General features: G+C 37.1%; 1 protein-coding gene across 12 annotated transcripts in view; it reads right to left on the bottom strand.

Annotated features, from left to right (window-relative positions):
• Positions 1–14,071, bottom strand: part of PIK3R3 (phosphoinositide-3-kinase regulatory subunit 3) — a 139,357-nt gene that overhangs the window by 30,323 nt on the left and 94,963 nt on the right. For 10 of the 12 annotated variants that reach the window (XR_012005529.1, XR_012005530.1, XM_072772350.1 and 7 more), the window contains 2 exons: positions 3,444–3,624; positions 2,662–2,787 (listed from right to left, as the gene is read on the bottom strand). Coding sequence is in view for 10 of the 12 variants with exons in the window: in XM_072772350.1 (XP_072628451.1) it covers positions 2,662–2,787; positions 3,444–3,624 (307 nt within the window). In the remaining 2 variants the exon portion in view is untranslated. Of the gene's footprint in view, positions 1–2,661; positions 2,788–3,443; positions 3,625–13,262; positions 13,385–14,071 lie in introns of those variants that run through there. The other 2 variants (XM_072772354.1, XM_072772355.1) reach the window with 2 other exon arrangements.

Genomic DNA, 14,071 nt, shown 5'->3' with positions numbered 1-14,071 from the left:
AAAATAAAATAAAATAAAATAAAATAAAATAAAATAAAATAGATAAGTAAGAAAGTAAAAGAACAGAAAAAACATATCATGCAAATACTAAGTATATGAAAGATGGTGGGGATATATTAGAAAAAGCAGACTTCAAGACCAGGAGGATTACCAGATTAAAAGAGGAATATTTCATATTTTTAAAAGATTTATTTATTTATTTGAGAGAGTGGGAAGGGAGAGGGACAGGGAGAGAGGGAGAGACAAAATCTCAAGCAGATCCAAAGAGGAGGACATGAGGCTCAATTCCACGACTCTGAGATCATGACCTGAGCTGAAATCAAGAGCCCAACACTCAACCAAATGAGCCACCCAGGTGTCCCAAGAAATATTTCATATTGATAAAGGGGTAAATTTACTATAAATATGTAAGCATTTAATAGAATTTCAATACACATAAAGCAAAAGCTAACAGGACTAAAAGGAGAAATAGACAAATCTACAATTGTAACTAGAGACTTTAAGATTCCTAATTAATGGACAGTACTAGCCAAAAAAAAAAAAAATTCAGTAACGATAGAGAATATTTGAATGACACTATAAATCATTTTGATCTAATAGATACTTATACAGGACTATACCAACAACTGAAAGAACACTGTACCAACAACTTTACTGGTCTCTGTAAGTGTGCAAATTAACTAAGATAAAGCATGTATTAGGTCATAAGTTAATAAATTTCAGAAGACTGCAACCTTAATGAATATGTTCACTGACTACAAAAAAATTAAACCAGAATAATATCTAGAGGAGCCCCAAATATTTAGAAATTAGAGAACATATGCCCAGAGAAGAAATCATAAGGGAAACTAGAAAATATTTAAAACAGAATAAGGAAAATAACAGTATAACAAAATTTATAGGATTTACCTATAGGACTGCTTAGAAGGAAATTTATTGCTTTAAATGCTTCTATTAGGAAATAAAGTTTTAAAGCCAGCAAACAAAATTTTCACCTTAAGACAGTAAAAGAAAAGCAAATTAAATTGAAAGTCAAAAAAAAGGAAATAATAGCAAATAATAACATAAATAACAAACACAACAGAAAACAAACACTAGACAAAATCTGTTACTCTTATGTTCAATAAAGGATTCAGCCAAGTTATCAAGGCACTGAGAATTCACTATGAATTTAGTAAAATGAACAAATGCTATCATAAGATGGACTAATCAACACAGACTAATGCTTTTATAATTTGATATTCAAAGTAATAATCTGTGTTTCAAAGGAATGTGCAAAAATGGGGGCTCCCTGGTGGCTCAGTTGGTTAAGCAACTCTTAACTTTAGCTCAGGTCATGATCTCAGGGTGGTGAGATTGAGCCCTGCTATGGCTGAGCAGAATCTGCTTCTCCCTCTCCTTCTCCCTCCTCGTCTACCAGTGCCTCCACTCACACTCTTGCTTTCTATCTCTCAAATAAATAAATAATCTTTAAAAGAATGTAGATAAGAAATCCAGTGAAGAGTATTTTCTTAGGCCACTAGTGACCCAAATACTGCAATGAGTAAACTTCCCTCAACACCTGCACCTTCATAAAAATTCCCAGCACCTTTTATATATTATGTAACATCTCCAGGCAAATTAAACCAACCCAAGCTAACTAAAAAAGAATCCAAGTAGTTCTAGGAGGAGCCCCTGGGTAGCTCAGTTGGTTAAGTGTCTGCCTTTGGCTCTCGTCATGATCCCTGAGTCCTGAGATGGAGCCCATGGGCTCTCTGCTCAGTAGGGAGTCTGCTTCTCCCTTTGCCTCCTCTCCCCGTGCTCCTGCTCTCGCTCTCTCATATAAATAAGTAAAATCTTTTTTTTTTTTAACTGTACTAGGAAAAGAACTAGAAAAAAAAGTTCTAGGAAGAGAACTAGATTATTCTTCAGAATTTTGTTCTGTTGCACATATATGATAAAAGAAATATTAAGATTTATGATCTAAAAACTGTGGTTAAGAATACTAGTGGTCTCATAATTCCCATTCAGGTTAAGAATACTAGTGGTCTCATAATTCCCATTCATTCTTTCTTCCTCAGTAAATTTTCAAATGTTAGTTGGGTACACCTGACCAAATAAAAACTAGCTTTCTTAGCCTCCCTGCAGCTAGTTATAATCCGTAGCTATGTCTTACTAGTGCAATGAAAGTAGAAGCAGTGTGTACTTTTTCTAGGAAGCAGCCTTAAAAAACAGGGAACTTTCCTCTCTCCTTCCTATTCTTCTACCTTGTTTATTAGAATATTGTTGTGATGGCTGATACTGGAGTAAGCCAACTTCTACAGATAGCAAAGCATCAAAATAGAAGAACTCTAAGCCCTAATGATTGTATAGACGACATAATATCCCTGGCACTGCCTATACATAAAAGAAAAATAAATTTCTATTTGACACTTTTGCTATTGTTATTTTTTATCATTTCAGTCAAACCTTATCCCAGTTAATAATAACTGAAAAAAATTATACCCTTAACCAATAAAAAATTTATTTATGAATGGGAGAAGAATTTGTATTATCAAAGTCTCAAAAAGGCTGTTCGAGATACTAAGACAGCTAAGGATTGTCAGATGAATTACAGAAAATGTACAGTAACTGTAACACTGCATACTTACTTACCAGCCTCAATAACAAAAATTTACTAACCTGGGATGTTCTGGTATATTCTTCATATAGCCGGTCATACTCTTTACTCTTTTCCTGATACTGAGAGTGGTACTCTTGCAGTTTTTTACCAACTGCATCAATGTTGTCTTCTTTTACCAATTGGTCCTGTACAGTTAAACAAAAGAAATAAAGAATGTTAACAATTCTGGCACATCAATTTTTCCACATCTATTTCTTTTTAAATTGCATTTCTACTGTAAGTTTAAGCCACTGTATTAATATTAGGCATGCAAAAGCACTAAATCCTTTTTTTAACACTATGACCAACCTTTAGATAACATCAAAATAAAAACTTATTTATAAAAAAATTAAGGACTGATACATAAATAGGAAACATAAACAAGTATTTTTATATAAAGTTGGTAAGTACATGCAACAAGCTATTAAGGACTAGTAGCCACAGAATAAGTTCCAAAAATATCTTAAATCTTAAATAAGAAATTTCAAATGACTAGATTTTTTTCTTTTTCCTATTGATAAGCCTGGTAAATTAAAATGAAATGATGTTAAAGTGACTTGTTGAATATCTATCAAGAACTTCTATAGGGAGCCACCTGAGTAGCTCTGTCGATTAAGCGTCTGATTTTGGCTCAGGTCATGATCTCAGGGTCCTGGGATCGAGCCCCATATCAGGCTTCCTGCTCAGTGGGGAGTCTGCTTCTCCCTCTCCCTCTGCTCTTCCCCTGCTCATGTGTGCACTCAATCTCTCTCAAACAAAAAAATAAAAAGTCTTAAAAAAAAAAAAACTTCTATAATCATACCTGTTGGTATCTGGACACTGGGTACATTAGCTTCACATCAAGTTTGGGATTGTACTGAGCAAGAGATTCATGATGATAGTGGTTAATGAGCTCCACCACAGAATTAAATGTCAGAGGATCAGAAAAGCCATATTTACCATCTCGATGATAGATCTTTATTAACTTATTATTGCCTCCCTTCCTGTGAACAAGACAGCAACTGTAGACCTTTTTCCCAAAAAATTCTATCAAAGTATTACTTTCATATAGAGATATAAAAGCACAGTGTCATATAATAAACAAGTTTTACTATGTTAATGAAACTGGAACAAGTGAAAAGGCATATATAATTAGGTATGTAAATATATATATATAATATCTTATTATTTTACAACTATTTCATTTGTCTATAAAATATCTTGGTTACTAAAGGCCAATATATCTGACCTGCATTCAGTATCAATAAACTAAACAAAAATAGTCACTTAAAAATAACTAAAACAGAAGCAAATTCTATCTTTTATTTTCTGAATAAATTTTCTACTTTGAAATCTATTAATATTTTTTCAGGAAGAACAGAGACAATCTCTTTAGAACCTAAAGATAAGTGGCTGTGTGCCTGTGGAGGGAAGTAGAAGCCATCTCTGTATGAAGGAGAAGGATAAGCATTTGTCACACATAATCACCAACACACTCAAGGTCTGACTGTGAATGCTCAAACATAATTAAGCTCCTTGAATGATTTATAACTGAATAATTAATCTAACACCTTACATTATTTTGTCTTTTATATTTGCTTATAATTCTTGGAAATGACTATTTATTTAGACCATCACAATAAGTAAATGATTCAACTGTCATTCAATTGTTTTATAAAGTATAGCTTTTGAAGAGCCATTTATATTAGAATGAGGTAATTTGATGCTTAAATAGTTTAGACCACTTTTGTTTATTGAGTCATATCCAATTGTCCCTTAAACATAATTTATAACCAAAGCTTAAAATGGCAGTGTTTTCCAAGTCCCACACAGTATAATCAAACCACAGCAGGTTGATTCATTCTATCATAACAAAACACTGCACCATTCCCACTCAACTCTTCTTATAACAGCATGCAGACTTAATGGGGGGAAAATACATCTCCACATCCCTTTATGCCACGCTATTACACATGATAAATGAGACATCAGGATTTGTGAAAGGTTAAACACAAAAGGTTTGAATCTATGGATTGATTTAGTAATGCTTATAGAAAGTCAGGATTTGGATGGATGAAGAACTATTCCTATAAAATAAACATTAGAAGGACCACCTAATCATATGTAGTTACTATGGGTATATACACCCACGCATATACTCACAATAAATGTAAGCTGATCTATCTGCTAGAGAAAAGTTAAAAGGCACTCATTCCTTCAAAAAAATTTATTTGGGGCACAGGGGGGGCTCAGTTGGTAAAGCATCCAACTTGATTTCAGTTCAGGTCATAATCTCAGGGTGGGTGGAGAGACTGAGCCCCCCATTGGGCTCTACACCAGGTATGGAACCTAGTTAAGATGCTCTCTCCCTCCCCGCCTTAAAAACAAAACAAAACAAAAAACAGACAAAACTTTATTTTGATTATCTATTATGTGCCAGGAACTGTATGAGGTATAGTGCATATAAGGATGAACAAGCCAGACTTAGTTTAAGATAAACATAACAATAAATAACTAGATATATCAAATGGTAATAGGTCCTATGGGGAAAAAAAGCAGAGTAAAGGAAAGAGTTCTGGGGGTAGATGGTCTGCTATTTTATATATGTTGCACAAAGAAAACCACTCTCTTCAGGTGGCATTTAAGCAGAGTCCTAAATGAAATGAGGGAAGTAGCACAGCAGATACCTAGGGGAAAAGTTTTTCAGGCAGAGGGAACAGCAAGTGCAAAGCCCCTGAGGTAGAAGCATGCTTGGCATGCTCAAGGCACAAGGAACAAGGTAATTTGATGCTTAAGGAAGGAAGCCAGTGATGCTGCGGCTGAATGAGCAAAAAGGAGAGAACTAATAGGAGAGAAAAGTAAGAGCTGTAAAAGGAGCCCAGATCATGTAACAATCTGTAAGCCAATTTATGGGCTTTGGCTTTTATGAGTAAGATGGAGAGACACAAGAGGATTCTGAACAGAATTATATCATCTATCATGATATAAAAGGTCCACTTTTTAATTTTTAAAAGGCCCACTCTAGCTGCCAGGTTGAAAACAGATCAAAGTGGGCAAGGGTAGAAGTAGGAAGATCAGTTGGGAAACTATTAAAATAATCTAGGCAAGTGATGATGGATGACATCCTGAACAAGGATAGTAGTAAGAGGCAATAGTGAGAAATGGTGGAATTCTACATATATTTTGAAGAAAGAGCTGACAAGATATGCTGATGTCATGGACATGGATGAGTATGAATGAAAGACAACAAAGATGATTTCAAGTTTTTTTTATCTTAAGCAATTAGAAGAATGGAATGGTTATTTATTGAAATGAAGAAGGCTATATAAAAAGAATATATTTAAAAGAGTATATTTAAAAGAATATATTTAAAAACATGTATTTTGTTTTTAGACATGTTAAGCTTGAGATATCCAGTGAACATCCAAGAGTAGATAATCCAGCAGCCTACTTGAAGAATCTGAAGTCAGGAGAAAGGCTGGGCTAGAGGTAAAAAAAAATCAAGAGCTGTCTGCCTACAGAGCATAGTAGAACAAAAAAAGAAGTCTAAGGTTTAAGTCCTGGGTTCACCAATGTTTAGCAGTTAGGAAGATGAGGAAGAACCAGCAAAAGAAACCAAGAGAGACTGGGGCACCTGGGTGGCTCAGTGGTTGAGTGTGCCTTTGGCTCAGGGTGTGATCCCAGGGTCCTGGGTTCAAGTCCCACATCAAGATCTTCATGGGGAGCCTGCTTCTCCCTCTGCCTATGTCTCTGCCTCTCTCTATCTCTCTCATGAATAAATAAATAAAATCCTTAAAAAAAAAAAAAGAAACCAAGAGACAGCAATTAATAAAGGAGAACTAAGAGCATGGTACCTTTTTAAGAAAGCATTTCAACAAAGAGAAAATGATCAACCAAGTAAATGATCTCGGGGCTTGATGAAATAGAGATCCCCAAGTGATCTTGACAAAATAGTTTCAATGGAATGGTAAGGATGAAAGCCTGACTGTAATGGCTTTCATTGTAATGAAAGAAGATAAAAAAGAAATGTCTACAGACAACTGTCTTAAGGAGTACTGCTGTAAACAGGGAGGAGAGAAATACAGAAGTGGCTGGAAAGATAGAGGCTCAAGGGAATTTTCTTCATTATTCTTAAATGCGAGACAGTATCACATATTTATATGCTGACAAGAATGGCTCAGTAGAGACACAAAAACTGCTATCACCAAAGAAAAAGGACAAGATAATTCCGAGGGTGATGTCCTTGAACAGAATAGAGGGATGGAATGGGATTTAGTCCACAAGTAATGATGTGTGGATCCTGGACAAAAACTTGAACAGTCATCCAATGGAACAAGAGAAAGAGGGTATTCACATTCAGATGTAAATACATTGATAGCTGTGGCAACAGGATCATGAGGGAATTAGATATCTTCTATCTTAATGTTACCAGTGAAACAGGAAGCAATTTCAAAATTTTATTTATTTGAGAGAGAGAGCACATAGGGAGAGTGAGCAGGAGAAGCAGACTCCCCTGAGCAGAGAGTCTGTTGAGAGACTCCCAGAACCCTGAGATCATGACCTGAGCAGAAGGCAGATGTTTAACTGTCTGAGCCACCTAGGTGTCCCAGAAGTAATTTCTTTAGTTAGAAGGGGAAAGACAAGTTGTTGATTTGAAGGAAAAAAGAACACATGATATTGTCATATAGGAAAGTGGGAGAGCAAACGGATTGCAAAAATGCAGAAATTCAGCAGAGCAATACCAAAGGCCCATTTTAAGATCAGTAGTCATGAATTTTATGTGAGACCAGTGAGGATAGTGTTATTCTTCTCCACACTCAGCTATCCAGGTGTAGACAAGGAATAGAGTTGAATTTAACAAGTGTTGGAATAAAGTTGGGTGCCTACAGCATAGGAAAAGAGGAGCAAGTTTACTGAGGATATATTCACAAGGCTAATTTTAATAGATCATGGACTCTTGCGCAGAGAAGGAAGGAAATGAAGACATAAAGGAATTAAAGAATGGTGAATTTTTAATTATATATCTCTCCCTCACCATACTCTTCTTAAACAGAAGAATCAGGCTATTTCTTCTAGTATCCTATCACCTAGCCTAACACTGGCATATAGCAGATTCCTAAAGATTTAACTACCCAGGGGCACTTGGGTGGCACAGTTGGTTAAGCTCCTGACTCTTGGTTTGGTTCAGGTTGTGACCTCAGGGTTGTGAAATCCAGCCCCACATTGGGTTCCGCATTCAGTGTGAGTCTGCTTATGACTCTCTCTGCCCCTAATGCCCACTCTCTCTCTCAAATAAATAAATAAATAAATAAATAAATAAATAAATAAATAGATGTTTTTCAAGATTTTTTTATTCATGAGAGACACAGAGAGAGGCAGAGACAGAGGCAGAGGGAGGAGCAGGCTCCTTGTGGGGAGCCCCATGAGGGACTCTATCCCAGGGCCCCAGAATCACAACCTGAGCCAAAGGCAGACATTCAACTGCTGCCACACAGGTGCCCCAAATCTTCTTTTTAAAAAAAGATGGGGCCGCCCCGGTGGCACAGCAGTTTGGCGCCGCCTGCAGCCCGGGGTGTGATCCTGGAGACCCGGGATCAAGCCTGCTTCTCCCTCTGCCTGTGTCTCTGCCTCTCTGTCTCTCATGAATAAATAAAATCTTAGAAAAAAAATAAAATAAAATAAAAAATTTAGGTATACAGATTTTCTACAATGAATACTATTTTTAAAAATAGTTACTGGGGGTTCCTGGGTGGCTCAGTTGATTGGGCATCTGACTCTTGGTTTCAGCTCGGGTTGTGATCTTGGGAATCATGGGGTTGAGTTCTGCATCAGGCTCTGAGCTCAGCATAGAGTCTGCTTGTCCCTCTCTATCTGCTCCTCCTCTGACTCACATGCCCTCTCTCAAAAAATATCTTAAAAAAAAGGTTACCGAATTGAAAAACTTCTATTTACTTATCATCTACCCTTCCCAGTCTGATTTCACGCTCATTACTCTCATTTGAGGGTCACCAACAACTTTTTTTTTGAGAGAGAGAGAAAGACTGAGAGTGTGGCAGTGGGTGGAAGGGCAGGAGAGGATTGCAAAGGGAGAGAGAGAATCTTAAGCATGTTCCATGCCAAGCATGGAGCCCAATCTCACAACCCTGAGATCACAACCTGTGCCAAAACCAAGAGTCAGACACTTAACTGAGTGAGCTACCCAGGTACCCGAAGGGTCACTAATGACATTGGACTAAATTCAGATTCTGCTTGCCTCCTCTCTCTACCACAGGCTCAGATATCTTTACAAGGCTGGGATTTCTACTCTTCCTTCCTTCCCCTCGACCCTGCCACCATTTGTTTTTGATATTTTGTCCTTCCATGACTTCTATGACACCTTCTATGACTTCTAAGAACTTCTGTTCTTCCTCTGCTCCTTCCTGCTGCTAAAAATATTTGCCCTTAGCCTCTATCTTTTCTTCGGTCTATAACTCTTTCCTTTACATCTCATTTACTTTATGTAGATGGTACCTGAATCTTTTGCTAGTTTTATGCACTCCTCTATGCATCAGACCTGCATTTCTAGCTATACTCTAGATATATTTTTACCTGGAAGTTCTGAAGCAGGTAATAATCAACATCTTTCCCCTGTTCTCCATAAAACAACTGTTCCTGACTTGCCTATTTCTATAAATGGCACATCCATTCTAAGCCCAGCAAGCTCAAACCAGTCATCTTTAGCTTTCTCCTCAACCTCATACCTACTCCCTACTCTATTATTAAATCCCTTGTATTCTTAGCTCCATATTGCCTCTGACTTTGACTCCTTAACTCCTTTCCTAGAGCTGCTATCCTAGCTAACAGTGTATCTTACCTTTCCATCATTTTATTCCCCTGCTTAAAACCCTTTTTTGGTGGTGGTTTCATGTGTGTGTGTTTTGCACTTTGAAATAAAATTCAAATTCTTTACCATGGCTCATTAGGCTCTGTGCATCTGTCTCCTTCCCACTTTCAAGTTCATCTCTGACTACTCTGTGGTCCACACTGTAAGCCAGCCACAGCAGTCTCTGTATTCACTAGATCCACCAAATCTTTCCAAAACTCAGTGTCTTGGCATTTTCTGTTCACCTTTCCCTGGAACACTTTTCTGGCCAGTTCTTACATATCCTTCAGTTTTCAGAAGGTCATTTCCTTAGAGAGGCCTTCCTTTTCAAAATTATCTTAAATTTTCTTTCCCTATATACCTATCACATAGCCCTATTTCCTAGATAGCATTTCATATACTGTGAAGTTATGTTTTTTTATGTGTTTGTCTCCCTCTTCCCTACTCCTACTTCCACCTCCAAATATAAACACTGTTGACAGGAGATCACATCCAGCTTGTTCATCATTTCCTTTTCCTAGAATAGTATCTAGAACATTGTGGACATTCAATAAATATTAAATGATTAAAGGATAAATTCTATTCTGGATCACCATTACCCCTCAATTCATAATATTCTATATTTTTTTCTTTTCTTTTCTAAGTAAGCTTGATGCCCAATGTGGGGCTTGAACTCACCACCCTGAGATCAAGAGTAGTATGCCCCACCAACAAACTAGCCAGGCACCTCAATGATTCATAATATTCTAACTCTTTACTAGTATCTATTCTCTTTTCTTCTTTCTATTCAAATACAGTCTGTTCTATTCAAATACAGTCTGTTCATCAAATACAGTCTGTTCATACCCTTATATACCCTGTTCATATACTTCCCCTGCTGAAAAAATGCAATGGTTTCCTTTGCCTACCTACAATATTAAATGCAAACTCCACATTTTAGTAATCAAGACCCTCTTTAACATGACCCTTTTTCTAACCCTCCATCCCCTATCACTTGTTCCTTCTGTGGACTTGACCCTCTTGCCAAATGGGGCAAATAAGGCACTTGACCCTCTTGCCAACTGCATTTCACAGAACAGGGGATTGATTATAGTTTCTCACTTTCATATCTCTGTTCTTATTGTTACCCAATCCTGCAATCTCCTCTCTCACTTTATACATGGCCAAACCTATCCCCTTCTTCCAGATACACTGCAATGCAATTTGTTCCATGAAGGACAGCTTTCTATATCCTCTCAACAAGATCTCTCTTTCCCTCCTTGAAACACCAAAGTATAATGTTTGATCTTCTCCTATTATTTTGGTTTAGTTCAAAGCAGTTTTCTTTTTTTAAGATTTTATTTATTTATGCATGAGAGACAGAGAGAGAGAGAGGCAGAGACACAGGCAGAGGGAGAAGCAGGCTCCATGCAGGGAGCCCGACGTGGGACTCGATCCCGGGTCTCCAGGATCCCACCCTGGGCCGATGGCGGCAAGAAACCGCTGAGCCACCAGGGCTGCCCCAAAGCAGTTTTCTTTCTTTCTTTCTTTCTATCTATCTATCTATCTATCTATCTATCTATCTATCTATCTATCTTATTTATTTATTTTTCCAAAGCAGTTTTCTTATTCCAGTTGCCCTCACCAGACTCTGGCTTCTTTGAGACAAAAATGTTAACTCATTGTTAGATCTTCTGCAGAGTAATAAGTTATGTGTATTTACAAACTCTAGAAAGACCATCACTTTTCTGCCTAACAAGGCCCAGCTAACTACCATTCTCTCTAAGAAAACTTCTCTTTCTTTCATTTATTCTTTCCTTTTAAATAGTTACTGAGTACCTATATGTCAGACCCTTTGCAAGATACACAAAAACTTTAAGATATTCTTGCCAATGTCCATTGACCAATGGATAAACAAAATGTAGTACATACATGCAATAGGATACTATTTACCCTTAGAAGGAAGAAAAGTCTGACATGCTACAACACGGATAAACCTTAAAAACACTACTATATGGAAAATAAGCCAGACACAAAAGGATAAATACTGTATGATTCTACTTATATGAGGTACCTAGAATAATCAAATTCACAAGGACAGAAAGTAAAACAATGGTTACCAGGATTCAGGGGAAGGGGTGAATGGGGAGAACTCTAATATAATACCACAATGCATTAAGGTGTAGTATATATGTGTTTTTCCTATTCCACCATGACGCACTAAGATTATAAACTCTTGAGGGTAAAATCATATCTTACTCATGTCCGTGTTCCTGGTCCTACCATAATATCTAGCACAAAGATAACCCTCTAATCTTTAAAGCTGCAACAATAAAATGGGCTGCCTCAAAGGGAAGAAGATGCTAGCTCCCTCTGATTGAAAGATCATATGGAAGCTCAATGCTCTTTCTGAAAAATGTTATACAGGGAATTCCAATATGTGTCAAAACCCAGCTGGATGAGGCAGTATTAAAGATCCCTTCCGGTTGTAGGAGCCTAAGCATTCTCATGGTGTCTTGTAGACCAGGAGGCTGTGAGTGGGACCCCTTGCCCACCTTTGTTCCTGAACAGTACTGCAACTTCAGGGAAGTAACTGCAGGCTCTTTTCCTCATCCCAAGATACAAAAATTGTTGCTTTTAGTTAGGTGCATTTAGGAATCTAACCAACATAAAATAATACCTTTGTGTGGGATTAAAACCATCTTTCAGATAAATGAGGACATTCATTCTGTTAATATATATTTATTAGGCATCCATTGTCTAATACCTATCCATTATCACACACTGGAGTCTGGAGATGTAATGATGATTAAACAAAGTCCTCTTAGCAGAGAACTTAAATTCTAGTGTCGTGAGACAGACAAGGTGGAAGAGAAGAAGAAAATACTGAAGTGGCTCATACAAAGAATTAAATTGAGGTAATATATATCTTTGGATGGCTACTTTGGATTGAGTGATTAGGGAAGCCCTGAAGAGCTGGCAATCTGGCAGAGATCTGAATGATGAAAAGGAACCAAAGATGCAAAGATCAGAAAGGCCTATTGCAAAGGCCCTGGGGCAGGAATAAGGCTCCTTTGTCTGAGGTACAAAAGGGCTAGTGAGGTTGAATGCAGTGCAGGGAGGGAAGAGAGCAACGAAGAAGTCTAAGAAGTAGACAGAGTCCAGGTCAAATAGAGTTTTGTAAGTTAAAATAAAATCCAAAATCATTGACCTTAAGTGCAGCAGGGTAATTCTTAAAAGAATTTTAAGCAAAGGAATAATCAGACTCATTTCTTAAAATGATCACTCTAGTTTCTGTACAGAAAATGGGCAACAGGGGGTGGAGAAGGTTAGAAATTTATAAGATGCTGAGAGGCCTGTCAGGAAACAATTGCAAAAGATCAAGCAAGAGGATGGTGGCTTATTTTGGGTGGTAGAGAAGTATGATGAGATTATGAATACAGATTTGGAGGTAAAGTTGGCAGGACTTGTTTAATGATGGATTTGGATGTGAGGATGAGGGAAAAACGGAGGGTTAAAAAGAGATGTAATTTGAGCACTATAAAGATGGTGATTCTATTTCTGAAAAAAAAAAAAAAGTAAATAGAAGAGAAACAGTTTGAGGAGGAGGAACTGGGTTAAAAATCAAGAATTCTTCTTTGACCATGTTCAAATTAATATGTCCCCTAGTTATCTAAGTGGCACAGTCAAGTGGGTAAATGGATATATGCATGTGGAGTTCTGGAGGTCAGAGCTGGGATGAAGTTTATGAATCATCACCATGTAATTGCATATTAAAGCCACGGAACAGAACAAGCTCACCTTGGGAGAATGAATACAGAGAAAAGAAGGAGGCTGAACTCCCAGCCTGGAACACTTGATATTTACATACCGAGCAAAGGAATGGTTGGCCTAGAGTTAGGAAGAACATCAGGAGAGTGTGATGTCATAACAGCCAAGACAATAAACTGTTTCTAGGAAGAAGTGCCTATGACTAATGCTGCTAAGAGGTCAGGTGAGGTAAGATGAGAGAAATGGTCATTGGTTTAGCAGTCCTTGCAGAGTGATAAAGATAAGCCTGACGGGAGCAGAAAACAAAACTTGAGTCAAATGAATCATTACAGAACTTTGATTATTCCTCAGCACAACTAAAATCCCAAGGTATTAACTTCTTATAATGTCCTTACCAGAAACTCCAAATTTCTAACACAAAATATATGATTTTTCCTAAAGATAGTAGGCAGAAAGGTAGCAAGGAGTCAGGTAAATCTGGATCTGAATCCATTATCTGCCATTTACTAGCTGTGTGTTTTTAGGAAAGTTTCTTAACTAGGTTAAGCTTCAGTTGCTTTGTCTATAAAATGGAAATCTTAATAATACCAACCACAAAAGGTTGTTGTAAGGAATAAGAAAATATTGCATGTAAAATATGCAGTACAAGGGAGTTGTTATCACTGCTGTTTTCATTATATTTTTATTTGACAGTCCCTTTAAAAAAATAACACTTTATTATAATTAGGCTATTATAACTGTTAAAATTAAATGTAAAAATATCTGATGCAGTTTTCCTAATCTTTTAAAATATATGTTCCATCTGGGGATCCCTGGGTGGCTCAGCAGTTTGGCACCTG

Source organism: Canis lupus, chromosome 13 (assembly GCF_048164855.1).
Source record: "Canis lupus baileyi chromosome 13, mCanLup2.hap1, whole genome shotgun sequence".
Lineage (NCBI taxonomy): Eukaryota > Metazoa > Chordata > Mammalia > Carnivora > Canidae > Canis > Canis lupus.
Note: the sequence above shows the minus strand (reverse complement) of the source record. Positions and strands in the feature narration are given on the sequence as shown.